General features: G+C 37.1%; 1 protein-coding gene across 2 annotated transcripts; it reads left to right on the top strand.

Moving 5' to 3' along the window:
* LOC140337654 (solute carrier family 22 member 6-B-like) lies at nt 1-27157 on the top strand. Of its 2 annotated transcripts, XM_072421418.1 has the most exons (10): nt 2-463; nt 10036-10139; nt 11018-11172; nt 14451-14619; nt 15266-15389; nt 19533-19651; nt 21905-22119; nt 22737-22845; nt 23963-24163; nt 25318-27157. In XM_072421418.1, the coding sequence occupies exons 1-10, from the start codon at nt 89-91 to the stop codon at nt 25403-25405; spliced, it is 1659 nt and encodes a 552-aa protein (XP_072277519.1). In that variant the 5' UTR covers nt 2-88; the 3' UTR covers nt 25406-27157. The 2 variants fall into 2 exon arrangements, with proteins under 2 accessions (XP_072277520.1, XP_072277519.1); XM_072421419.1 differs by lacking the exon at nt 10036-10139 and having other exon boundaries at nt 1-463; nt 11018-11063.
* The last annotated feature ends 315 nt before the right edge of the window (nt 27158-27472 follow it).

The following is a 27472-nucleotide window of genomic DNA, read 5'->3' as shown; positions in this document are numbered from 1 at the left end:
CAACAACCAGGCATGTTGTGAGTTGACTATAATGCTAGCAACCAACTTTCTTTCTTCCTAGTAGTCATTGTATGTGTTATGAGCAGTCATGGCATTTCAAGAAATCCTGATGAGAATTGGAGGCATGGGACGTTACCAGGTCATACATGTCATTCTTCTATCCCTGCCTGTGCTTATGCTTGCCAGCCACAATCTCTTGCAGAATTTCACAGCAGCAATTCCAGAACATCGCTGTAGACTCAACACATCCTTGGAGAGTGGCAATTTTAGTGGTGTTTGGGTAGAATCCTTTATTCCAGTTGAATCTAGTGGAAAGCCCTCTAAATGCTTCCGCTACACCAGTCCTCAATTCCATTTAATCAATGTTAACTCTTCAAGAAACACAAGTGATGCAGAAAGTGAACCATGTATAGAAGGATGGGTCTATGATGACAGTGAGTACTCATCCACTATCATCACTCAGGTAAGATATTTTGTATATTTTTTAGGTCATTTATTTTTCTTGTTTTTTTCTTAGAATTGTGTTATTGTTATACTGAGGTATAGTCACTAACATAATGATAGGCGTAAGCATGTATCTTACTTTGAATTATAGTATATGCAGAGAACTACTACATCAATTATTTGATACATACATTTTTTTAGCATGAAAATTTAGTTTTTAGCTAGCACTTGTAGTTGTTTACAAGTATTAATTTAAATCATAATCTATTATCACTTAAAAAATAAAATAGAGAAAAAAGTACATATTGTATGCTTAGAATTAGCATGACTGTACAAACCTGGGCGTCTCTCCGTGACTTGGACTGGGAAAAACTATTGTCCTCAAAGAACACAGAACAGAAATGGTAATGTTTCAAGTGTGTTCTACACAAGCACACTGAACAATATATTCCAATGGATAATAAGTTTATGAGGGTAAAATTAAAGCCTCTGTGGCTCACAGCTGATGTTAAAAAAAGCCATAAAGAACATAAAAAGGGCATTTCAAAATTATAAAAATGTAGGATCACCTTCATCATTTGAAAACAATAAAGAATATAACAAAAGATGTAAAAAAGATAAAATGTGCAAAACTTCAAAATGAAAGACAGATTGCAAGGGAAAGTAAGGCAAACCCCTCAAATGTTTTAAAATATATCATAATAGCAAAAAGAGATCTGAGCATGTAGGCCCCCTAAAGGGTGTCTCTGGGTTGGTAACTGGGGATAAAGACAAGGCAGATTTACTAAACACTTTTTTAGCTCTGTGTACACAAAGGAAAATGTCAGAGCTCAAGTTCAAATTCATAATAGCAATGTCACTACCTTAAACGGTTCACAATGGCTCAAAATTGATATGACTGAGAAACAATTGGGCAAAGTTAAGGTTGACAAAGCACCAGGACCCGATGGATTACATTCAGGTGTCCTTAAAGAGCTGAGTTCAGTTATTTCAAAACCAATTATTTCTAATTTTTTGAGGCTCTTTAATCACTGGCATGGTACCAATGGCTTGGCGTAAAGCTACGTACACACTTCCAATAATTATCGTTGATAAACGAACGACGAACGATCCTGCACGATATCGGCGAACGATCGTATAGCACCGATCCTGTACATGCAGATAACGACACGATCGTTCACAGATATTGTACACACAATAGATGCGATCGTTTGAGCGATACAGGAAGTGACGTGCACGACAGGAAGTGAACGAACGTTCGTTCATCACACATGCTCAGACCATGGACGATCAATGAACGACCGTACACACGATAGATGGTAAACGATCGTCGTCCAATCCGATCCGCCGGTCCGGTCGTTCATTTCCAGCGACTATTCTCGTTCGTCGGCGTCGTTGGTTACTTTTTTTACGAACGATTTTTGACCAATCGATCGTTCGTCGTTCATTTCCAACGATAAAAATTGGAAGTGTGTACGCAGCTTAAGGCCAATGTGGTTCCTATCTTCAAAAGTGGTGCACAGTCATTACCAGGTAACTACAGGGTGGTTAGTTTATTGCCAATAGTTGGAAGGGTCCTAGAGAGTCTGATAAAGAACCACATAGAGGAGTTTCTGCAAGAAAATAATTTCATAAGTCATAGTCAGCATGGCTTTAAGAAAGACAAAAGTTGTCAAATTTACTCTCTTTTTATGAGGAAGTAAGTAAACAGGTAGAGAGTGGAATATCAGTTGATAGAGTGTACTTGGACTTTGCTGAAGCATTTGACACAGTACCCCACAGACGGTTAATATGCAAGATAGGGTCAATAGGCTTAGAAAAGTCAATCTGTAAATGGATAGAAAACTGGCTTAAGGGCCGCATCCAGAGAGTAGTGAATAATGATTCATACTCTGAATGGTCTAAGGTTATTAGTGGTGTAACCCAGGGTTCAGTGTTGGGACCTTAACATCTTTATAAATGTTATAGTGTTTGGGATTAAAAGTACCATTTCTGTGTTTGCAGATGACACCAAACTATGTAATGGAATTAGGTCTGTACAGGATGTCTATAATCTACAAGCAGACTTGGATGTACTGTTTGATTGGGCAACCAAGTGGCAAATGACATTTAATATAGATAAATGTAAAGGTATGCACTTCGAGGGTTAACAACATGCATGCTGTCTAGGGGTAATACAGTTTGGGGGGGGTCAGAAATGGAAAAGGATCTGGTAGATCAAAGACCTAATAACAGCATGCAATGTCAAACTGCAAAATCAAAAGCTAGAAAAATAATATAAAATATTATAAAATAAAATAAAATATTTTCTAGATGGAGACATAATCCTCCCCCTGTACAAAGCATTGGTTAGAACTAGAGTTGAGCGAACCCGAACTGTAAAGTTCGGGTCTGTACTGAACTTTACATTTTTTGGTACCCGGACCCGAACCCAAACTTTTTGCAGAAAAGTTCGGGTTGAGTTCGGTGTTTGGGCAGATCGTAGTGGAACTGCAGATTACCTCTGATAACCTCTGCAGTTCCACTACAATATACAGGCACTGTAGTGTCCTGTATTCTAGATAGAGAAACTCTATCTAAGAATACATAGTACAGCGCTGCAACAGCAATCGCTGTTGCCATGCTGTGCTTCTACTATGTATTCTTAGATTGAGTTTCTCTATCTAAGAATACAGGGCACTAAAGGTAATGAATGGGGACAAGTCCCCATTCATCACTTATAGTGCCCAGACATTGTAGTAGAACTGCAGAGGTTATCTGCAGTACAGTTTCCCACTTGACGTCACAGTGGGAAACTGAAAAGCAGATGACCTCTGCAGTTCCACTACAATGTCCAGGCATTACAGGTGATGATTGGGGACTTTAGTGCACAGTATTCTTAGATAGAGAAACTCTATCTAAGCATACATAGTACAGCGCTGCAACAGCAATCGCTGTTGACGTGCTGTACTTCTACTATGTATTCTTAGATAGAGATTCTTTGTGGAATTGGAAAGAGTGCAGATAGAGATTCTCTATCTAAGAATACAGGGCACTAAAGGTGATGAATGGGGATAAGTCCCCATTCATCACCTCTAGTGCCCTGTATTCTTAGATAGAGAATCTCTATCCAAGAATACATAGTAGAAGCACAGCACGGCAACAGCGATTGCTGTTGCAGCGCTGTACTATGTATTCTTAGATAGAGTTTCCCTATCTAAGAATACAGGGCACTAAAGGTGATGAATGGGGACAAGTCCCCATTCATCACCTGTACTGCCTGGACATTTTACAGGCAATTTAGTGCCCCAAAGTTCGGGTCCCCATTGACTTCAATGGGGTTCGGGGTCAAGTTCGGTTCCCAAACCCGAATTTTGAGCCGAAGTTTGGCCGAACCCGGCGAACCCGAACTTCCAGGTGTCCGCTCATCCCCAGTCAGAACACATCTGGAATATGCAGTCCTGTTTTGGGCACTAGTTCACAAAAAGGACATTGTGGAATTGGAGTACAGAGAAAGGCATCTAAACTAATATAAAGAATTGAGGAGCTCATCTATTGGGAAAGATTAGCTGAACTAAAGCTATTCTCCCTTAAGAAGAGACATTTAAGGGGGGATATGATCACCCTGTATAATTATATAAATGGTCCATAGACTCTCTTCCCAATTATTCACTTTGAGATCATTAAAAAGAACAAGAGGGCACTCCTTGTGTCTGCAGGAAAAGAAGTTTAGATAAGGAAGTCATTCTTCACTGTATGGTCTGTGAAAATGTGCAATAGACTCCCTCAGAAAATAGTTTCAGCCTTTACTATAGATTGGTTTAGGAAAAGCTGGATGTTTTTCTAGAAGCACAGAATATAACTGGGTATTAAGGGTATTAATTAAAAATACCAGTCTCTGTTGATCCAGGGAACATCCGATTGCCTCATGAAGCAAATTGTACCAGGGTCTTTTTTGTCTTCCTCTGGACCAACTATGGCCATAGGGTTTTATATCTGGGATATGTTTATTTCCCTAGTGGTTGAACTTGATGGACTCATGTCTTTTTTTTAACCTGACCTACTATGTAACTATGAAATATTTTAGCTTTTGTTCCTGAGTAATGAAAATATTTAAAAGCACAGACGGATTTTCACTTCTGATTATGACCCTTTAAAAAATTGGATCTGAAAAAAATCTAAAGTTGAATAAGCAGCTCAAAATCTTAAGTGATTTTTTTTGTATTTCCAATTAGATGCAGATTGATTGGACATGTTGGTAAATATCAATTGAAAGGATATGGTATGTCATGTATCCAAAATGTAATAAAAAGGTTTGGTTGGAGTTAGGATTTAATGAATTTTCTGATTTTGGATAGGACTTGTTTTTAGAAAATGCACTTATTGTCATTTTGGTGTAGTGCAGTAAAAAATTGTAAAAACGTCAATTTTTTTTATCTTGCATCCTTTTTTTCTGTATTAGAATGGTAATTATTACAGCACAGCGCTAAATTCACACTTCTTTTTTGAGAGATATCAGCAAGGTTTCTGCATGATTTTTTCAGATGCTACATGCAGAGTCCAGGGGTGGTTTGCTTCCACCTCTTTAGCATACCACCTCCATAGACTTGATTTGGAACCACAGCTTTTGGAAGCATTTGCATATGTTTTTTTAAGTAGCTACAATTTTAAAATGGGTGAAGAAAAATGCATTGCTTGTTAGGCTTTGCAAACATCTACACACAGTTGTAAAAATAAAAAAAACTACTGATTATTGGCTGTTAATGCTCCTGGGCACTAAGCACTTGCCAGTAGATGGCTGGGAGTACTTTTTTAATTAGTTTACTGCTAGTTTGTAACAAGATTTTTTTTCTCAAAGAGTGACCCTTGCATTTATTTATTTTAAAAATGTAAAACTGTAGCTTATAAGTGGCCTGGACACCAGGTTTTGTACATTCTCCCCATTTACACATGTTTCCTCCAACATTCCAATAACATACTGGTTGGATGAATGGCTTTTCCCCAAAAATAGACAATGTCAGAGACATTGGACTATGACTATATGTCAGGAATAACAGGGAGGGGAGGGAAACAGACAGGTTTTACTCACTACTAGGCCTCAAATGACTAGGGAAAAGGGAATGGTCACCACTTGCAGACACCCTAATCTAGCCCTAACTCCTAACCGTATGAGTATCCCCTGATGGTGGGAATACTCATACACAGGAACCTAGTCCCTACTAGCCCTGTATAGCCCTAGGAGTAGACTCCTGGTTCCTTCCCCTATGAAGGACCCAGTGTCTCCCTGAGGCCTAGTAAACAACTAAATAACCACAAAACACCAAAAGTAAAGCAACTTATCTTATTAGCAGATATAAACAGGAACTCAGGATGGCACAACACTCCAGCTATTCACAACCCAGCAGTGAATATCAACCTAACAGCATGAAGTGTGAGGCCAGACTAAATGGAGGAGCAGTAATGACCACCAGCTGCACCTGACACAAGGGGAGTGGTCATTACAAACAACAACACAGAAACAAGTAAAAACAAAGAGACTGTCAGTTAACCGCAAATGCAGCTTGTCTGACAGATCCTCAAACTTTAGTCACGGAAGGGACTGTGACACTATACTACCATTAGATTGTGAGCTCTCCTAACTGACATTTCATGACATACCTATGAACTACCTATGAAAGTATGAAATTTGTATCTAAATCTGGACAGAATTTAAAACTATAAAGAGTTTAAATCCTCTGGGTCACTTGCAGTGCTTAGCAACTTATCCTGCCAACCACAACCTTGTACTATTGAAGAGGATGGTGGAAAGAACCTCTGAGTGTGGTGCACACAGTGGAGTGAAATTCCAAGAAAAGTCTATTTCTACATAGACTTTAGATGATGATAATTATTATCCAGTATTTATATAGCCATAGCTCATAAGTCCATAGTCATGTCACTAGCTGTCCCTCAAAGGGGCTGAAAATCTAATATCCCTACCATAGTCATATTTCATTAACACAGTCTAAGATCAATTTGAGGGGAAACCAATTAACCTAACTGCATGTTTTTGAAATGTGGAAGGAAACTGGAATACCTAGAGGTAACCCACACAAACACTGGGAGAACCTTCATGCAGAAAGCATCCTGGCCAAGATTCGAACCTGGGACCTAGCGTGGCAAAGGGCTAATCTCTGAGCCACCATGCTGCCCAATAATCTGAGCACTGATTGATGGCAGTGGAATAGATGACTATTAACATCTTTCTTTATAGGTACAATTTTCAGTTAAGAAATTACATTTAGCAACAAAGTCACTTTATTAAACTGAAAAAGTGAGGGGAGCATTACATTATATTAAGGGTCCCTGTTGTTTGCTTATACCAAGGGTGCCCAACATATGGCCCGTGGGCCACATCCGGCCCGTGAAGCTGCCAGATCCAGCCCTCTGCTCTTTCCTTCTCTGCTCTCTCTGCTTGTTGTCTTGGGGGGGGGTTAGGGTGCCTGCATCTCCTATGTTTTTCTATGAGATCGTGCTACCAGGAGAGGGAGCTTCCTGAACATGCGCAGTGTTAGCTCCCTTAAAGTGGGGGTTTACTAATCATGTCACCAATGAGCTGTGGCTGCTCCCTGCCCACTTTATCCTGTGAGATAATCCCAGCAGCAGCAAGGTGAGAGCTGTGTTTGTGTCCATGCAGCTGTCATTACCTCCATGTATAAACCTTCATATCTCCTACAGCCAGTGTCATAGAAACATGAAAGTTTCAGGGTACACAGGGGACCATGAGAGCTGCTACCAAATTCAGCCCCATAAACATAACAAGTTGTCAGATACAGGTTCACAAGCAAAAAATCCTAATAACAATCAGGGATATATTCACATTAAGGGGGGCTATTTCAAGACCAGGGTTCCCAAATTGAGTTTGCATGTTAGGGACCCCCTGGGCCCACTTCCATGGCAATGAGCATTAGGTTAGTGTCAATTCGCTCAGTGCTGTGGTGCCCCAGATATATACTTGTCTGTTCACAAAACTTCAAGACTGTGTTCAGACTGGCGGTGACATTGAGGTGCGATTACCCTTCCTCATGTCATAGAATCTTGCCCAGGGGGAGACATTCCGTACCACTCACTAACGCCTGGAGTCAAATCTGCAGACACTGTGGTGCAAGGGACTGGGCGGCTGGTGGGGTGCCCGTTACTAGTGTTGGTATTCAAATTCGGGTTGTCCTTATAAGGAACCGAATATGGCTGCTCAAATTCGTGTGTAAAAAAATGTGTTTAAAAAAAAAATTAATGTTAAAGTAATTATTTGAATGTGTGTGATTTGTGTAACTAACTTTTATTTTTTTTACAGGTTATCCCACAATGACAGGATGATTTCCACAGCTGCACAGCGGTGGGAAACCCTCCTGTCAGTGTAGGGTCCCTGAGCACTAGAGGTTAAATGAGGACAAGTCTCCTCATTCAAATCCTCTAGTGCTGTGTGATTGGCTGGAGAAAGGTAAACCCTGATAACAGCTCAAGTGTCATCAGGATTTCCTTTCCCCAGCCAATTACAGAGCACTAGAGGTGAATGAATGGGGAAATGTCCCCATTTAGCCTCTAGTGCCCGGGATCTCCTCAATGAATGCGGCCGCGGCCCACCATTGACTTTAATAGTTTTTGAATTTGGCATTCGGTCACCCAAACAATATCCCCCTATTTGATCCAATAGCTGTCGAATCGAATAGTGAAATGTTCGACCAATACCTGTTACACATAGCTGGCCACATACCTTCTCTTAACCCCAATTCGTATGGAACAAAGGGACGTTGGCAACTGGAAAAGTGTGGAGCTAGTAGGAAACCCCTTTTGCTCCCCCTTTCATCATTAAAATGTTATACACTTTATACCATGCTACCCTGTCACATATAGCTATGCCCTTCTTTCTATGAATTCCAGTTTCTCTGTAAGAAAAGGGAAATGTAAGTCCATAAACAGGACTCTTGTGGATACTCCCCCTAAAATGTCATCACTACGGAGCCATCAGAAGATATTAAAAACTACCAATAATAAAATACCTGTCATACTGTGCTACTTTGTCACACATAGCTGGCCACTTTCCTTCTGTGAACCCCAATATCTTTTTAACAGTAGAGTAAGGGAAATTGAAGATAACTGAGGGACTCTTGTGGCTACCCCCCACCCCACACTAAAATGTTTTCACTCCTACTATCCCATGGTGCCCTGTCACATCTAAATGTCCGCTTATGTTCTTTGAATCCCATTTTCTCCTGAAAGGGGAGCTGTAGGTATATTAAAATGTAGGATAATTGGGGGATTCTGCACCCCTTGGCTATCTGTGACATAAATTGCATTACTCTGGAAGTGTTCATTGCAGAGATTTTGGGTACAAAAAAGGTTTGGGGTCCTCTATAACTGACAGGATGCATTGTATGGTATAGTTTCTCCTCTTTGGTACAGGAATGGTGAGTGGGGAGCATTATATGACCGGCCAGCATTATTTGAAAGCTTTAGTTTTGTATCTTTCAATAATAAAATGTTGCATTAATAAAATGAGCATCAAATTGTGAGTGCACAAATTCTTGATTTGTCATTGCTTTTATGTTATGCATGTATGTTATGGTAACTAGAAACATTTCAATTTAATTTATTTTGAATAAAACTATTCTTGTTTTAAACATACATCTTGAAAGTCTGTTTGCATTGTGGCCAGGGAGTTTTATCACAATATCAACAGCAGCCCCCAGATGAAAAAAGGCTGGGCACCACTAGTTTATACCAATATGTCCACCAGTTACATTAATATACAGTTGCCTATTTTATGATTTATTTATGACCAACTGGTAGCAGGAAAGCAGACTTAAGATTCCCATTATTAATGATCACCTAAAGCAAGTTGTTTGCCAGTAGTAATATTATCCAGGGGTTACAAAACAAAAACAAGTAATAAAGTAATGAATATCAGTGTGTACCACCTGGGAAGATTACTCTTTAAAACTATTATGTCACCTAAAGTGACCATAAATAGTAGCGTTTTAAATAATGCATTAATTGCAAGAACACTGATATACACAATTTATTGTACATAGCAGCTGACCACAGTCCAATGGTTGTCCATAACTGTGTAGTACAATGCACATTTATAGTGGTTATGTGGAGTAAATACCATTGTCATAATTCCCAGCAATGCAGGCAATTGAAAGCCAGGCCTATGAATGCTGAACCAGACAGTTACTATTAGTATGTGTTTAATTTGATGTTTCCCTGTTGCACTGCTCTGTATATAGGATGGGATGGGAAAGTAAAATGATAAAAGGGGGGGGGGTGCTGCTCTGCACATAGGGGGGTGACTTATTAGGAGAATGATTATATACACTAGGATTAGGAGACTGAATCAATACCATAGGTAATTATTGGAAGCAATTTTTTTTACTGGTTTCATAGGTAAAATTAAGTATCTTGGCCTAGAGTCAGATTGACATATACTCAAGTACATAAACACATTTTTTTGTATATGTGAGGTTTAAACAACTTAACAGTTTCAGATATCAGTACTTCTCAACAGGAGCTCTGATCCTTCTCTTTCTCTCTTCCTATTTTCTTTCCCCCTGTGATTCTGCTTTCTTGTAGTGGGATCTGGTCTGTAGTCATCGCAGAATGAGACAGCTGGCTCAATCTATTTACATGTCAGGAGTTCTGGTTGGGTCCATTGTATTTGGAGGTCTCTCAGACAAGTAAGATATTGCCAGATCATAACATATTCAATTATCTCAATAGAATTTTTGTATTTGAAAGTGGTGGAGGGGGTATTAGATCTATCATTTGAATTTCTGACTATTTTATGTAAAATTAAAGTTTCACAGTAAAGTATGGGGGCTGCCATTGTAAATGGCCCTCTAAAAACCATAGTTGCCTGGCTGTGATTCAGGAGCGAGAAGTCAAAAAGGCAAACTGGTACATTGGTACAAAAAAGAAATGTGAATAGGAGCGTCAGCAACATAATTACAGTTTCAAGTTTTATAAATATATATATATATATATATATATATATATATACACATACACAGGTTGACATTTAAAAACTTGGCAACCTCCGGACCTGAGGAGTGTCAGATTTTTGAAAATTCTGGATCTTTTTTTATACTTACCTCCACACAGGCCAGCCTTCCTCTCAGAGCAGCACAGACATCTGGCACAGAGCAGTCAACAGGGACGTCTCAACGTGTATTTAGTTTAGCAAGCAAGAACTAAGGGTTTTGCAGAACTTTCTGCAGAACAGCGCCATGAAATTAGTGGCCGAACAGTGTAATGCAGTCCCTGTATTGAAAATGTGTGTGTGTATATATATATATATATATATATATATATATATATATACAGTAGGAAAAGGTTAGTACCATACTTCCTGTGTGCTCTACAAGGCATGAGCACACAGGCACTTTGATGCCATTAGAAGTATTTTAATTGAGGGGAGATGGGTTAGAGGTCTTTGTCCTACCTGAAGAAATTCTTGTGTTGTGACTGGGACAGATAAACAAACCATATATGTGTGTGTTTTTTAAACACAAATAATTTAATTCTAAACGTAAAAAATATTTTCTTACCTGTCTAGGTTTGGTCGCAGACCTTTGAACATATGGTCAAACCTTCAGATGTGTGTAAGTGGAATATGTGCATCGGTTGCTCCTAATTATATCTTGTACTGTGTTTTCCGATTTCTGACTGGAGCATCTCTTTCTGGTATTGTTCTCAACTCGTATTCTCTGAGTAAGTATATGGTTCATGATTGTACTATGATATCAGTATGGGTTTTTAAAAATACTAGAGCTGATGTCTGGGCTACAGAACAAAGTTAAACTTGCAAAGGGTTCCCTTCCCTGTTGCAAAAGTCTTATTTTTTCTATGGGGGATGGAATTAGGTGAAATAAGTACTTAGTTCAAAATTACAGCAGACTTTACCCATGTTATGTGACTATTCCCAAAAATAGATTGCAGCATATGTCACTTGTCTCTGGTGTCACTACCTACAATTCAGCACCAATGGTTCTGCTTGTAGGTGGGGATGACTAGGGCAGCAATGGAATTTTCAGCCAGGGAACATAAATAATCTTGCTTTTCATTTGTCAAAAAAGGTCAACTCTATCTATCTATCTATCTATCTATCTATCTATCTATCTATCTATATCAGTGCTTGATTATGAATACAATACATTACATTTACATGGAGATATCCATCCAACTGTATTACAATGGTGGTCCTTTGGGTTTATATACAGTTAGGTCCATATATATTTGAACAGAGACAACTTTTTTTCTAATTTTGGTTCTGTACATTACCACAATTAATTTTAAATGAAACAACTCAGATGTGGTTGAACTTCAGACCTTCAGCTTTAATTCAGTGGGTTGAACAAAAAGATTGCATAAAAATGTGAGGAACTAAAGCCTTTTTTTATCACAATTACTTCATTTCAGGTTCTCAAAATTACTTGGACAATTGAATCAAAGGCTAATTCATGGGCTGGTGTGGGCAATTCCTTTGTTATGTCATTACCAATTAAGCAGATAAAAGGCCTGGAGTTGATTTGAGGGGAGGTGCTTGTATGTGGAAGATTTTGCTGTAAACAGACAACATACAGTCAAAGGAGCTCTCCATACAGGTGAAACAAGCCATCCTTAAGCTGCAAAAACAGAAAAAACCCATCCGAGAAATTGCTACAATATTAGGAGTGGCAAAATCTAGAGTTTGGTACATCATGAAAAAGAAACAAAGCACTGGTGAACTCAGCAACGCCAGAAGACCTGGACATCCACGGAAGACAACAGTGGTGGATGATGGCAGAATAATTTCCATTGTGAAGAGAAACCCCTTCACAACAGCCAACCAAATGAACAACACTCACCAGGAAGTAGGCGTACTTCCAAATCGATATCCAAATCTATCCTAAAGAGCAGATTGCATGAAAGTAAATACAGAGGGTGCACTGCAAGGTGCAAGCCACTCATAAGTCTCAAGAATAGAAAGGCTAGATTGAACCTTGCTGAAAAACATCTAAAAAAGCCAGCACAGTTTTGGAAAAACTCTCTTTGGACAGATGAAACCAAGATCAAACTTTACCAGAATGATGGTAAAAAAAAAGTATAGGGAAGGCGTGGAACACCCTATTATCCAAGGCATACCACATTATTTGTAAAACATGGCGGAGGCAGTGTGATGGCTTGGGCGTGCATTGCTGCCAGTGGCACTGGGACACTAGTGTTTATCGATGATGTGACACAGGACAGAAGCAGACAAATGAATTTTGAGGTGTTCACAGACATACTGTCTGCTCAAATCCAGTTAAATGCAGTCAAATTGATTAGAAGGCGTTTCATAATACAGATGGACAATGACCCAAAACATACAGCCAAAGCAACCCAGGAGTTTATTAAAGCAAAGAATGGAAAATTCTTGAGTGGCCAAGTCAGTCACCTGATCTGAACCCAATTGAGCATGCATTTCACTTGTTGAAGACTAAACTTCAGATGAAAGCCCAGCATCTGTCCATAAGTTCAAGACTCCAGGCTGTCATTGCCAGCAAAGTAAAACCAAGTATTCAACCAAGTATTAGAAATAAACATTTTATTTTCAGCTTTTTAATTTGTCCAATTACTTTTGAGCCCCTGAAATGAAGTGATTGTGTTGATTGTGTGTTCCTCACATTTTTTGCAATCTTTTTGTTCAACCCACTTAATTGAAGCTGAAAGTCTTCAGTTCAACTGCATCTGAGTTGTTTCATTTAAAATTAATGTGGTAATGTACAGAACCAAAATTGTTAAAAAGTTGTCTCTGTCCAAATATTTATGGACCTAACTGTAAATAATAATCTTGCTTTTCATTTGTCAAAAAAAGGTTGACTCTATCTATCTATCTATCTATCTATCTATCTATCTATCTATCTATCTATCTATCTGTGCCTGATTATGTAAATGATACAGTAGATTTATTTTTATCCATCCAACTGTATTACAATGGTGGTTTAAGTTAACTGAAGCCATTGGAAAGTTATTCATGAAAACTGTCAATAAAAGATAACAATCAGATGCACTTGGAGTTGTAATGAATGTAAAATGTAAATAATAGAAGTTCAATGTGAGTACAGTAGTGATATGTTTACAATGAAACTGTAGCAAGATTCACAGCCTGGCCAAGCATCTATAATCATTTTATGCATATTTGCATTATTAAAAACTATTTTACCGTGAATAAGTAACCCACAGGAATGTGCTTTCTTCATATTTATTATAAAAGTGTGCATTAGTAAAACCTTGAGTAGTTTTTATTGCTGTGTTGTTTATTTTTAAATATGTATGTAATTGTTTTTGTGGCTCACATTTAGGACCTTGTAGAATCTGTGTAGAATTTGTTTACAGGTAGTCCCCGGGTTATGGACATCCAACATACAGACGCCTCTTAGATACGAACAGGGCTTCCCTGCTCGCTCTGTGCAGAATGGAGGCTTAAAGGGGGGAGGGGGGAGGGGGAGGTTTGCATGACATGCAGAAGAAATTCTTAGCTAAACACAGCTAGAGTTGTGGGTGATCTTAAGGACTGAACTTTTTCTGCAGCCTTTTGTAACTCTTTAATGACCAAGACAAACTCTGTTGTTTCTTTTTGCATATGAAAGAACAGCTGAGGTTCTGGATGATCTTAGGGGGTGTGCTCTTTCTGCAGCCTCTTGTAACTCTTTAATGACCAGGCCAAAACTCTGCAGTTGTTTCTTTTTGCATATCAAAGCACAGCTTGCTCCAGAAGTTAATGAATGTCTAGGCTCCATAAAGTTTTTTTTTAATCTAATAATCCTTGAGATGAACATTTGTCCTAATTGCATTTATTAAAAAAATGTACCTGTTCCGACTTATGTACAAATTCAACTTAAGAACAAACCTACAGTCTTTATCTCTTATGTAACCCGGGGACTACCTGTATATTATATATTCCATTTAACTATAAATGCCTTCAGAACTGGCTTTGCTTACCGTTCAACACTACAATTTCTTTATAGTTGTGGAATGGATCCCCACAGAAGCACGAGCCTTCACCAGCACAGGCACTGGATATTGTTACACAGTGGGTCAGCTGGTCCTGGTGGGATTGGCTTATCTAATTCAGGACTGGCGAATGTTACAGTTGGCTGCATCCATTCCTTTCTTTATCTACTTTATATATTCATGGTAATGTTTATAATATTTTTTATTGCCTATTTATTATTTTTTTAAACTTTTTATACTTGGACTTAGAAACCCATTTTTATTTTATCATATCTGTGATAAAATATTAATTACCAATAGAACTCAGAAAACCACTAAGAATATTTGCATTGAAAAAATATTGTAGAAAAGAAAACATCTGTGTCTTCAGATGCAAGTGACTATTGTGAGAGAAAAACAGGATTTCAAGCACAAGTGACATTTTTCATTTATCTCAATGGATAATGAATGGTAGCATTTAGACACATTGGGTCTGATTTAATAAAACTCTCCAAGGCTAGAGAGGATACACTTTCCACAGTGAAGCTGGGTGAGCCAGCAAACCTGGAATGGATTTCCTAAAAGTAATTTGCTATTTGTTAGCAAATTCATTTTTTCAATCCTGGACCTAATTGATTTCACGTTTGCTGGATAACCCAGGTTCACTGTGAAAAGTGTATCTTCTTTAGCTTTGGAGATATTTAATAAATCAGGCCAATTACATGACACTAGGTCTGTAAAACTTTTATTCAGTTATTTTATAAATAAATTGTAATACAATTCCTCTTGTTATGTGAGTCCTAACATTATTATGAAGAAATCCATGGCAATGTTACAATTTTGCCCTCAGGTGGCTTCCTGAATCCAGTCGCTGGCTTGTTCTTAGTGGGAAATATGAACAGGCCATTATAGACATGAAGAAAGTGGCAAGAATTAATGGAAAAACAGAGGAGGGGGAAAAACTTACTGTGGAGGTATGTACCTAGAATAGGAAGTATGAGAGTAGAGGTTAAAAAATATATGGTGTTCTGCATTGACAGCCCACACCAGACTTATCCAACATGTTCTCCAAGTAGGGACCCTTAAAGAACCATGTCTCATGGAATTCCTGCTTAAAATATCCAACACCTAGTACAATAATGTGATCAGTATGTTGTGGTGGTCAATCCAGATAGAGAATTACAAAATCTATTCAAGCTATTGTAATGAAGAAATTACAGTGCATTTAAGGGGCATAAACAACAACCTGTTTAGTAGAAATGTTCATTCTTCCCTACTTTTAGTATTTACAACATTTACTTTGATGAAAACTGCTATCCATCTGGACCTCTTATGGGCACATATGTTAATCAAAAGGCAAACTGGCCTAACAATTCAGAATAATTTTCTGCATTTCTGCACAAAATGTAATTGGGTATTTATCTAAATCATGAAGATAAATAAAAAAGTATTTTTACAAATAACAAACACAACTGTTATTATTGACATATCTTGCTTAATCAAATGATTTTTGTTTTTAGTAACCAAGGTCCTCTGTCAATTCCACATTATGGAATTTCTACTGTTTACTTACTATTGCTGAAAACATTTAGACTTTTAAACACAAAAACAAAAATGTAATATATCACATTTTACTAGTTAGTATAATTTTTCAGGCTAAATCATTTTAAGCAAGTACTCAAAGCACCGACATTGTCATTGTCACAAAACATTGTCCATTGTGAACATACATTATAGCAAAATATCCTTGTATTATGTAAAACAATAGACCCATAGGTTAGGTTGTTAGGGGATTAGAAATAGGTAGTTATTCAAGAGATTACCAGATAAAAATAAAAGGAATACAACATGGGAAAAGGACTGATTGGCTCACCTTGCTTATCATCCTAGAGCTTTTCAGTTTTCTAATTCCTTATGCAAAACAGAACAAGATCACTGGGGTGGGAGAATGTGGTGAGCAAAGCTGTAAAAGAATGATTTCAGTGCTTCTGCTGCGGCATTTAGGGATGAATTGCTTCCCTGCAGCTAGCAAGGTCAGTGAAAGTTTTTTTTATAGTTTATTTACAGCTTGTTTAGGGTTACATGCATATTTAATGTCCATAACTTGGCAATTTTAAACTTTAATAAACCCATACAGCATGTTCTAAAAGACAAAGTGAAAATATTATTTTGGTTTGCAAATCCTATTATGTAGTTTTTTTTTTAGAAATAAAAAAAAAGGCTTTAAAGTTTGATAAACAGACAGTATGTTCTAGAAGAGAAAGTTGGGTTTAGATTATTTTTTGTTACTAGAACCATTATGTAGTTTTATTGCTTAGAAAAAAAATGGCTCATTGTCATTCAAGTTCTCTTTAGAAGTTCCCCATAGTCATTTGAATAGAGTTAAAAAATTAATGCATTCTGAGAGCATCATCAAGCACATTACAAGAATTCATTTCAGCCAAGGAGATACAATGAAAACAAATCTGTGAAGATTACCACCACTGTGTAATAAATGCATTAGCTGTCCAAGTTTTCTAGTAATGTGAAGTAGCTTATAAAAGATTGCATGACCTGGGTACACTAAGGAGCATTAGGGAGAGAATGAAATATCACTTACTTTTCTTGGGCCTTATAAATAAGTGGTCATAATTTCAACAGTAATATCCTATTGGTCATGTAGTCAAAACAAAAATAATATGAAAAGGTATTATAATCTTTAGGAAACAATCAATCAACAAAGTGAGGTCATAATATAGTCATTCACCAATTTAAAAAATACATATTATTATATAATTACATTTGCTAAATACTATATTTTTATGTTGATACTCTGTGGTTTAAATTGTTCAGACCTTGATCTTAATTACCAATATATAGGACCAGAAATTGCCATCTTGAAAAAATTCTATCAAATGAAATACATTTTTCTCCAACCAATTTTCAGGCCATGTTAAGTTTATTTCTGGTTCGACTGCGGTAGAGAGACCAAATATGATTTTAAAAATCTGGGATGAAACTGAAGCACTTAAAAAGAAACTAACATTAAAATAGAAAGAGGTATATAAGTAACACAATGCCACGACCTGTAAAGGATTTTACAACTTTCCAATTAAACTTTAAAATTGTACACACCCAACACGGATGAATATATTCTAGTTGAAGCCAGGAAGCAAATAATTAATGTATGTTCTAGAAAAGCTCCGATGCTAAAAATAAATCAGTCCTGTACTAATTTCACTTATTACCTAATGAACTTGTTAATGATAATTATTTCCATGTTTGCGGATCAGACTGTAACAGATTTAAGAAACAGAGCACTTATGGCATAGCTTATAAAATACAGAATTATTTTATTTATTACCAACCATCCTTTATTCTAAAGCAGGACAGAAGGATAATTATGCCAAAACCAGGACACAAGGATTTAGTAAATGATCAGTGTGAAACAGTTGGGAGTAAGACAGATCATAGTGTACCAAAAGTATATTATTCTCAATTATGCCTTTTTGGTATCCATGAGTTTTATCTAGACAGGTATTCTTTACAGATGCTAGGTGATATACCTAAAACGTTGCACTATTCCCAAAAGTTAACCAAAACAACCTCTAGCACTGTACCAAAACCATGCCAATGGTAGGCAATAGCTTTCAAGTCAAGCTCCCCTTAAATGCTGTCTAATAGTGTCAGATACAATATTCAGAATGCAATATTGGAACAAGGAAACTGTATACTTTTTACTGTAGCTTTGTTGGTAGCTCTATTTGGTATTGGAGAGTCACAGAAGGACTTTCAACAAACTGTTCATGACATGTGTCAATATTTTATTTCTCAACATCTAGCTCTGGACCTCAGGATGCTTGAAAAAAGGCAATGGACTAACCAGATTGGTCACCATTATCCCCAAAACTGTTTGTGTTAGAAAGTCCCGATCTACTATATTGTTTATATTTTTCATTAACACCCCTATTTTGTTTTCAATAGGTTTTTATTCAATTTTTCAAAAACTTTTTTTTATAGAAAAACAATACAATCAGTTCAGTTCACATAAATAAAATAAAGGTGGGGTAAAGATTTCTAAGGTCTATAGGAAACACCTGAGTTAAAAATGGTAATGTGTTGCACTATCATAAATGTAGCAACCTGGTATCAAAGTCAGGCGTACTATGATGGTCCAACTATTGTGTCCACACCTTAAAAAAAACAGGTAATGTATCTCTAGTGACAGCTGTCATCCCTTTCCATAATCATAGTGTCAGTGACTCTTAAAAAAACAGCTGCAAAACTCAGCGTGGGTTTCCACCATGTTAAGGCTATCACTTATCTAGTTGCCAAAAATACATAAGAAATCAGCCTACACATATGTTTACTTAATTTGGGAACCAGTTTGTGTAAAAAGGCCTCCCAGGGACTTTTATATATAGAAACTTGCAGGACCGCATGAAGATGGTTGTACAGACTTATCCATAAATGCCTAAACACAGGACATTCCCACCACACATGGAGGAAAGTGCCTGTTGCTGCACAACCCCTGAAGCCCTGGGGAGATCCCCCAGGAATAAATTTGGCTGTCCTTGCTGGGGTCATGTACCAACGGAGCATTTTGTTATATGCATTTTCCTGAGCAACGACATTGGTTGGGCATGTAGATACTGCCTGCCAAATCACATCCCAGTCTCCTGCGGATAGAGTGGTTCCTAATTCTGCCTCCCATTTCTCAACGTATGGAAATATCCGAGGCCTTGCCTTTACCAATGTGTATGCAGATAGGATGCTATCCCCACTGATTGTGAGTTCCGTAAACAGCAAGATTCAAAGGTCATTATGCGAAGGGGGCTTCCCTTATTTGTTCCTACTATTTCCTACTATTTAGATGTATAAAATGTCTTATCTACCAACAACGAAAAAACTCCTTGTCCGGAAGGGACCAGTGTCCTTGCAAGTAAGCAAAAGTCTTAACCCCAGTAAAGGTGAAGAGATCATATACATAGCAGACAGGCTTATTAGCCCACCAGCCAAAGGCTTGAGGATTATCAAATGCCAGGTCAAATAAATGACACTGAAGTACCCCTAACAATGAGATTAATAACCCTATTTTAAGAAATGATGATATCTTAAAAAAATTATCTTTATTTCAGGTAATTAAATATGACATGCAAAGAGAAATAAATGCTGCTAGTAAGGCTAATTATACTGTGTTAGACCTAATAAGGACTCCTGTGATTCGCCGTATATCCCTTTGCATATCTTGCACTTGGTAAGTACCAACTTATCATTTATTGCATTTTAATTACACAAATATAAATCAGTTGTTTTACTCATTCGTTATGATTTTGCCAGGCACAGTTTATAAACATTACAATAAAACTTAATCATTGTTATGATTCATTCAGCTGTTTGCATTAAGATAGAAGGTTAGCATTCACTCTATGCCCCCCCCCCCCCCAAATCACCTACTCATAAAAATTGCACCTAAAAAGAAAACACTCTGAAATATACATCTCTTACCACACACATATTTGGAATCAGTGTAGTTTCAGGAATAAATTTAGAGCAGGTAAAATCTTGCAAGAACACACTCCAGCCCATTGCCTTAGTTTTTCTTTGCAAGAATTGCTCTGCAATTTGAAGTTTTCCCAAAAAAGAGAATCGTTTAGATGTTGGGGGCAGAAGACAGGGGTAAGGTAATTTTTTAGGTGCATTTATGTAACATACATTCTATAGTAACAACAAACAGAAGTGTAGGTGAATTGGGAAGGGGTACCAGGGTTACCAAAAAGTGTAAGCCAACAGGGCTGAATGCATACTCTTTGCTTCCCCATGTCCCTTTGACACACATGAAATATACTGTGGATGCTGTTCCACATGAACAAAACAAGGAGAGAGAAAGTAACGGAGAGTGGAGTGAGAGAAAGATAGAGGAAAGAGAGAAAGAAAGAGAGGTGAGGTAGAGGTGACAGAGGGGAGAGAAAAGGGAGAGATGGTAGGAAATAAGGAACGTAGAGTGATTTAAATAGAGAGAATAAGAAAAAGGGGGGGGGGGGTAGAAAATATGTGGGGTGGAAAGAAGGAGGAGGGACAAAGAAAAAAAAGAGAGCCGAAGAAGGAGAAAGTGGAATGGGGAAAGGAAGAAGAGGGAGAAAAAGGTGCAGAACAAAAAGAGGAGAGAGAGGGAAGAAGAGAAAGTGGAAGAAAGATTGGGAGGAGAGGGGATAGAAGGAAGGATGGAGAGAGAGTGAGGGAAGAGAGTGATTAAGATCAAGAGAGAGGGAGGAAGAGGGGAGAGATACAAGAGACAAGGAGAGAGAGGGGGAGGAAGGTAGAATGGAAAAAGGAAAGAAGAGTGAAACCTTCAATACAAATGTCACCCTGCACAGACCTCTGCGCTGTATGTGACCTTGGTATAATCATTTTTATGAAAAACAAATATGTTTTTCCTGTGGAACTGCTCAGCCAGGTGCAGTGGGTTCCAGTTTCACATAGAGAGGTAATGCCACTACCTATTGGTCATATTCTAGTCCTTGGCCTAGGTGGCCTTGTAAGAAACCAAGCGGACCTTCTGTTTTAAATTCACTGTATGCTTTTATTAGTGTCTATATTTTGTGAGCTGCACAACAATTGTGCCTAAATCTGTGAGTTTTAACTAAAATTGGGAACATGAGATCCAAGTGTCTCTGCTGTTCATTTCTAATACATAGACCACTATTCAGTTCAATGTCAGACACTTTGAAAAATAATTTGGCTGTGCCCATACTCTCTGCTTCATTAAACTATCAGCCAGCAGCGTTTATAAACAACCTACTGCCTCATCGGCATAAGTGTTTTCCTATTTCACAGACCTCCACAGCTATGACTTCATGTAGAAGCTATTTATGACTATCTTAATTTATTTTACATTGTCATTTTTTATTGTCCTGGTAAAACTATTGGGAACTGATGCGCACTATCATGCTGTGTTTTTATTCTCTTCTAACATATAAATACATAATTTCTTCCATATAACAATTTTGAGGAATTTATTTTTTAACCAATAAATACAGCAGGCTGCTGTTTTAAAGCTGAACTCCAAGCACTTTCTTTCAATTTCCTCACTAGCCACAAATGATAATATTTTAGTTTATAAGCGTCAAATGCATTTACAAACCCAGATATTAACTGATGTGTGTATAATGCAAAGTTGTGTATAGAACCCGGCATGTCCATCCACTGAAAGGTACCTGGAAAACTCCAAAGGGTGGGGCTGTAGTTGTTCTTCATTGTAGAAACTTCTATACAGGATCAAAGTACTTTTGCTGTTTTTTGCACTGAGTTTCTACTAAACATTTGAAAGAAATACACAAAGGAGAAAAAGGTTTATGAAAGGAACCCTTACTTATTGTTCTTGGATTTAGACAATATTTAATGTGATTGGAGTTCAGCTTTAGCTAATGCTTTAGAGGGTTAGGGGAACAAGTGTCCCTCCTAAGTTGGCTCCTTCAGATTTCTAACTTTCCCTATTTTTTCTGACCAGGTTCTCTACCAGTTTTGCCTACTATGGTCTTGCCATGGACCTCCAGAAATTTGGGCTCAGCATTTATATCATTCAAGTCATTTTTGGCACTGTTGACATACCAGCCAAGTTCATATCTTATTTTATTATGACTTATATTGGTCGCCGTGTTCTGCAGGCCTTTGCTTTAATTTTAGCTGGTGTTGCAATTTTAGTGAATATATTTGTTCCTGAAGGTAAATTGTCTTTCATAAGTTTTAATTTTTTGATGTTCTATAAGTTTTGTTCATCTGTCCATTTATTTTCAAGAAATGTCTCTTGTACAGTAATATCCAAGAATCAATCAGTGGTAAATTGTCACCAGCACACTGGAAGGACACGAAACACAGAAACATATTATTGTCACAGACTAACTGTATACCTTTCATTCCAATATGAAATAAAAAAAGGCATGCAGCATCCAGTTTACAATGCATTAAGCCAGACTATTAAGTGAGTGAGCTACCAATGCACCAAAGAATAGACCTGCACATTGTTTTTGCTAGTAGAAACAATAATGCTTTATTGTATTAGGATACCTTTAAAAAGTATTGATACTGCAATGCATGCAGGTAGTGTTTAGACAAAATGATGTTTTAAAAAGCAGGCCATTATTGACCAATTTTTCCAAAACCCTCACCTTAACAAAAATGTTTGTATAAATGATAAATGTATATATCAATACTTTTTATATGCGATATGATCATGCAATGTGGTATTTAAAGAAATCCCTAGAACAGAAAATCATATGGAAGTTTTTATTGTGTTTGGAACACTTGCAGAAAAACTTTATATGTTCATTTATATCTTCTAGACTATCATGTTGCACGAATAGCAATGGTTGTGTTTGGGAAAGGATGTCTGGCAGCATCATTTAACTGTGTGTACCTATTTACAGGGGAATTATACCCAACTGTCATCAGGTAAGACTTTGGACTATTGAAAATTTGGGGGTAACACTGCTATATATAAAGACAGTTTATGGTTTCTAAGGTGTATATTTGGTCCAACTTCTCTGTACATTGATTTATTTATACCCAAAAAAGTTTAGGGACATGTGATATAATTAAAATCATACACAGTTTATTAAAGTTTGAAGAAAAACAGAAAAGTGGCAATGATGTAGAAAATAGTACTAAACATTAATTTAATCCAAACACAGTATACTTAATGATTGATTATGATGGTTATCATAAACAAGTTTTTGATGAGATGAATGCCACCTGAGCCCAAAATAGAGCTTATTTTTCTTGATATTTATATTTCAGGATGAGAATCATACAAAAAGTTTCTTGGAGTTAGACCCCCACATCTTGAATCTTGGGTACAATATAAATGTCTAAAAAGTATATAGTAATATGAATGAACATCATAAAGTTCCAAAAAGTAGTAATAGCAGTGTACTTAAAACATAATATACATGTACGACAATATGAACTCACAATCAAAAGGAATTCTTATTTTTGTCACTTAGTGGCAAAATATTGCCAAAAAGGCAACACCTAGAAGAAGGAGACAGCGTAATGAGGTAGAAAAACCAGAGAGGTATTACTTGCTCTAAAGACATGCTTACCATGTGGGGTGCAGATAAACTATAGATCATTGTCAAGGACCTGCTGCCGAATCCCCCTAGAGGAGCCTGAATTTATTGCTGCTGGTCTAGGTAAGCTGTATATTTGATGAATAGCCATGAATACTGACTAGAGGGTGCAGACTGAATGGGTAGAGAGGAACAAGCCAAGGTAGGACATTGGGCCTAATGTGTTTAAGCTCTCTAAGACTGGAGAAGACTATTGAGAAAGAACCTGGGAGATCCATTGATTGCCCATTGTCTTAAGATTCCAGACATAGAATGGAATAGATTGGAGTCCAGAATTGAAAACTAATAGGAAATATTTTTTTAAGAAATCCATTTCAGGTTTGCTGGACCCAAGTTCTCCCAAGAAAGTTTATCTTCTCCAGTCCGTCAGCGTCTAAATAAATCTGGTCCATTGAGAAGGATGTCATTTTGACTGACGATTTATGACTTCTATTTTTTAGGCAGACTGGCATGGGGATGGGAACTTTGATGGCACGCCTGGGAGGAATTGTTGCTCCGCTTGTTCAGATGACTACAGATTTTTATCACCACCTCCCCCTCATTATCTTTAGCCTGTGTCCCATACTTTCTGGAATTACTGCTTCTTTACTTCCAGAGACACTTGGTGTTCCTCTCCCTGAGACCATACAGGAGGTGGAAAGGTTAGTATCCCAGTACTGGTATCTTTTGATTCAGGCTCTTATTGTTCTGTCTATTAAAGTTAAACTAGTGATTTCCAAAAAATTCTATAAGCAATGTAAAAGGTATTGCAAAATTGAAACCATTAGAAAGATAAATACAGATCCTAATGAAATTGACCATACTTACTAATTCTGATTGATTAAAGAAGTATAGATGAGTATGACATTGGCCATTTAGAAACGCTGTTTTTAGTTTTTTAATTTACACGCTAAATAAATCATACTGAAGATAACAAATGTATGTACATGGAGCTTATCCAAGATTTTCTACTCCATAGGAATCAGGCAATTGTTTTTAGCAATATCATATGGTTACATTTTTATGAAAATTTGTATATATTTACCCTATATTGAAATGCATAGACTACAGCCTATGGCCATTCATTTCTTAAGGGGAACAAGTACTTATTCTCATAAAGGGTAAAGAACCAGGAGCGCTGTACACACATAAGATTTTCGTCCGATATTGGCCCTGAGCTGATTATCAGACGAGAAAAATTGCACGTGTGTACCCAGCCTAACTAATGTGCAAACCAAGTTTGAAAGCTGAATATGTGTAGCTAGAATATGTTTGTGGAAGTTAGCCTACTAGTCTGTGAAACCAGGATCTAGGTACTACTTTATGCTAAATGTGCATTTAGCAAGAAAATGGCTTCCACCTACCTTTTGTAGGTATCTGTGTTCTCCTAATCTTCTCCTAATCCCTAACTGTATGATAACCCTTTCCCAGCATCTGTAAGATGGTAGAGTTCAGTGCAGTTCAAAAGAGATTCCCCTTCCTGGCAAAATTACTTCTAAATGAACTCTAAGCAGCCCCTTCACCCAACACCAATTTTTTACCATTTCACATATGAGCAAGGCTGGTGGTGAGGAAAGTAGGAGTTATTATATGTAAACTTGGTTTAAAAGGGAAAGGGGAAAAGGAAAAGTGGGAGGGGGGGGAGGAGTTTTGGGAAGGTGACACTCACAGGAGATTTTGTTTTGTCAGTGTTTTCATTACTATAGATTGATTTCTGTATAGGCTTACATTGCTTTTTTGTGTTCTCCTTTATTACTTAAATGATAACTTTCACAATTATGATTTTGTTTTCAACGTATTGTGTTTTTATTCTCAGAACTGGTCATAAAGATGAGGTCACCAGATATGCTGAGGAAATGGCTCTGAAGAACACTGAATATGAAACAATAAATGGGAAATTCTAAAACTGTTTTATTTTTCCACCCATGGCAATATCAAACAGCCTGGAAGAAGACATATACACAATCTGGAAATTTAAGTGAACTTTCTTAGCCTTGGTCCACCTATTCATTGTGGCCCTCTTCTTTTAACATTGAATAAAATACCTGTGGGGGAACAAGTTAGTATTATACTCACCTATCTCTTGATTTACAGAATATAGTGCAGGGGGGAATAGTGGTTCTTCTGCCAACAAGATCCCTTGGAATGTTAAGCAGCCAGTGTAGACTTGTCTTGTCCTCCAAGATCCCTGGCCTAGGTGCTGGGGTAGGGGTCCGAGAATAGGTAGGTATAATACATTTTTTTTAAATATTTTATCAAGTGTTTTAGATAAAACATTACAAAAGGCTATTAGCAGTATGTCTATAGCCCAGTTGCCGTGTGGCCCTAACTATCATCCAGCCTTGCAACTCTGGGTTACAATTAGTCCAAGACACAGTGGGGTATGCTTGATGTTCGCTCTATGTTTGCTTAGATTTTGTGCAGATGCCACAGTTTTCATCTAGCAAAAAAAAAACAAAGTTGATTGGTTTTCAATAAAATTTACTAATATATGCTCACTAAACATACCTTTATTTTTCAAGCAACAACAGTCACTTATGAAATTTTCCCGGTAATATTCTCTGGAGAAGATAATCCATACCTATTGTACTTAAATAAAATGTTAAAATCTTACAGAAAGACTAAAATAGATTTAGAAATTTTGACAGATGTAAATTCAGAGATGAGTCATGCATGTCTATTTTATATAGAATATAAAAGGAAAAAAGAAGGGGAAATGAAAATAATATGTATTCCTGAACCAATTATGCTTTTACAGAAACCTTGATGTGTGAATAAACATTGTACTGAACAGTAGTCAAAAGCATATAAAACAAAAATGCAACAGCGGTAAACCATCAGAGCAGAGAGATGAAAAAAGTTCAGCACCATACCACATTTTTCCTCAATGCCTATTCCTGTTCTGCTTTGAAGAATCTTAATTCCTACACTCATGTAGCTTTGTAGCTCTCTTTGTACCTAGACATAAATGATAACGAGTCTCTAAAACAAAAAGCACATATTTATCACAATCAAGTGCATGCTTTGATTACTGAGGCCATGTAGACAAATATTAAAGGGCTTGAGTAATCAACAGTTCTATCTTTTTGCATATATTCTAATCACTTATTCATTTATCAGGACATCTTGGATATTGTAACATGAACATAGATTTTAAAGAAAATAATTGGCACACCTGGACCTAAGGAAATTTAATGAATCAAAGGTTAATAAGACAGCTAATAGAGAAGTGAGGAAGTTGCAAGTAAAAGGGTTTGACTGTTTGTCCTATAACTAATAATCTATAGACCAAGTAATTATCCAATACCAACACCACATCCCAATACATATTTTTAGTTTCTAGTCATAAATCAAGTTGGTATTTTAATGACATATATGATTAACCTCCTGGGCGTTTCACTGATGTCTGGATTTCTGTACCAAAAGCGGTATACTGTTTTACATGAATTTTTTTTTTTACATGAAATTTTGTAGACCTGTAACTTTCAGAAATATGTCCAAACAAGGGTCTAGTAGATATCCTTCATATATTAAAGTTTAAAACACACAATTATGTAAAAAAATATTAATTAAATTCAAAAATAAAATTAAATAAAAAGCACAAACATCAGCTTAAACAAGAATGCATAAATAAATAAAAAATACTGATACTTTTATATTTGAACTGATATTTGATATTTGAAAATACTGAAAATGCAATAATTCTGTATACTGTATAGTATTATATTTTTCTAAAACACTTCCCTAGTGTAAATTTTAAAACAGGGCAGCGAGTCCAACGTCACTTTCGGTGCAGTAGAGCCGGGTTTCCTTACAGATTTTTTTTCCTGTCCTCCCCTCTCTTGAAACAGCAGCACACCACACACATTCTTGTGTGTTTTGCTTTCTTAAGGTTGATGGAATGTACTTCGGAAAATGATGAGCACTCAGGTGTAGCAGGTTCACTGTGTTTGAATTGTTTTTTGAATAGA

This window comes from Pyxicephalus adspersus, chromosome 9 (genome assembly GCF_032062135.1).
Source record: "Pyxicephalus adspersus chromosome 9, UCB_Pads_2.0, whole genome shotgun sequence".
NCBI lineage: Eukaryota > Metazoa > Chordata > Amphibia > Anura > Pyxicephalidae > Pyxicephalus > Pyxicephalus adspersus.
The sequence above is the reverse complement of the archived record's forward strand: the minus strand, read 5'-3'. Positions and strand labels throughout refer to the sequence as shown.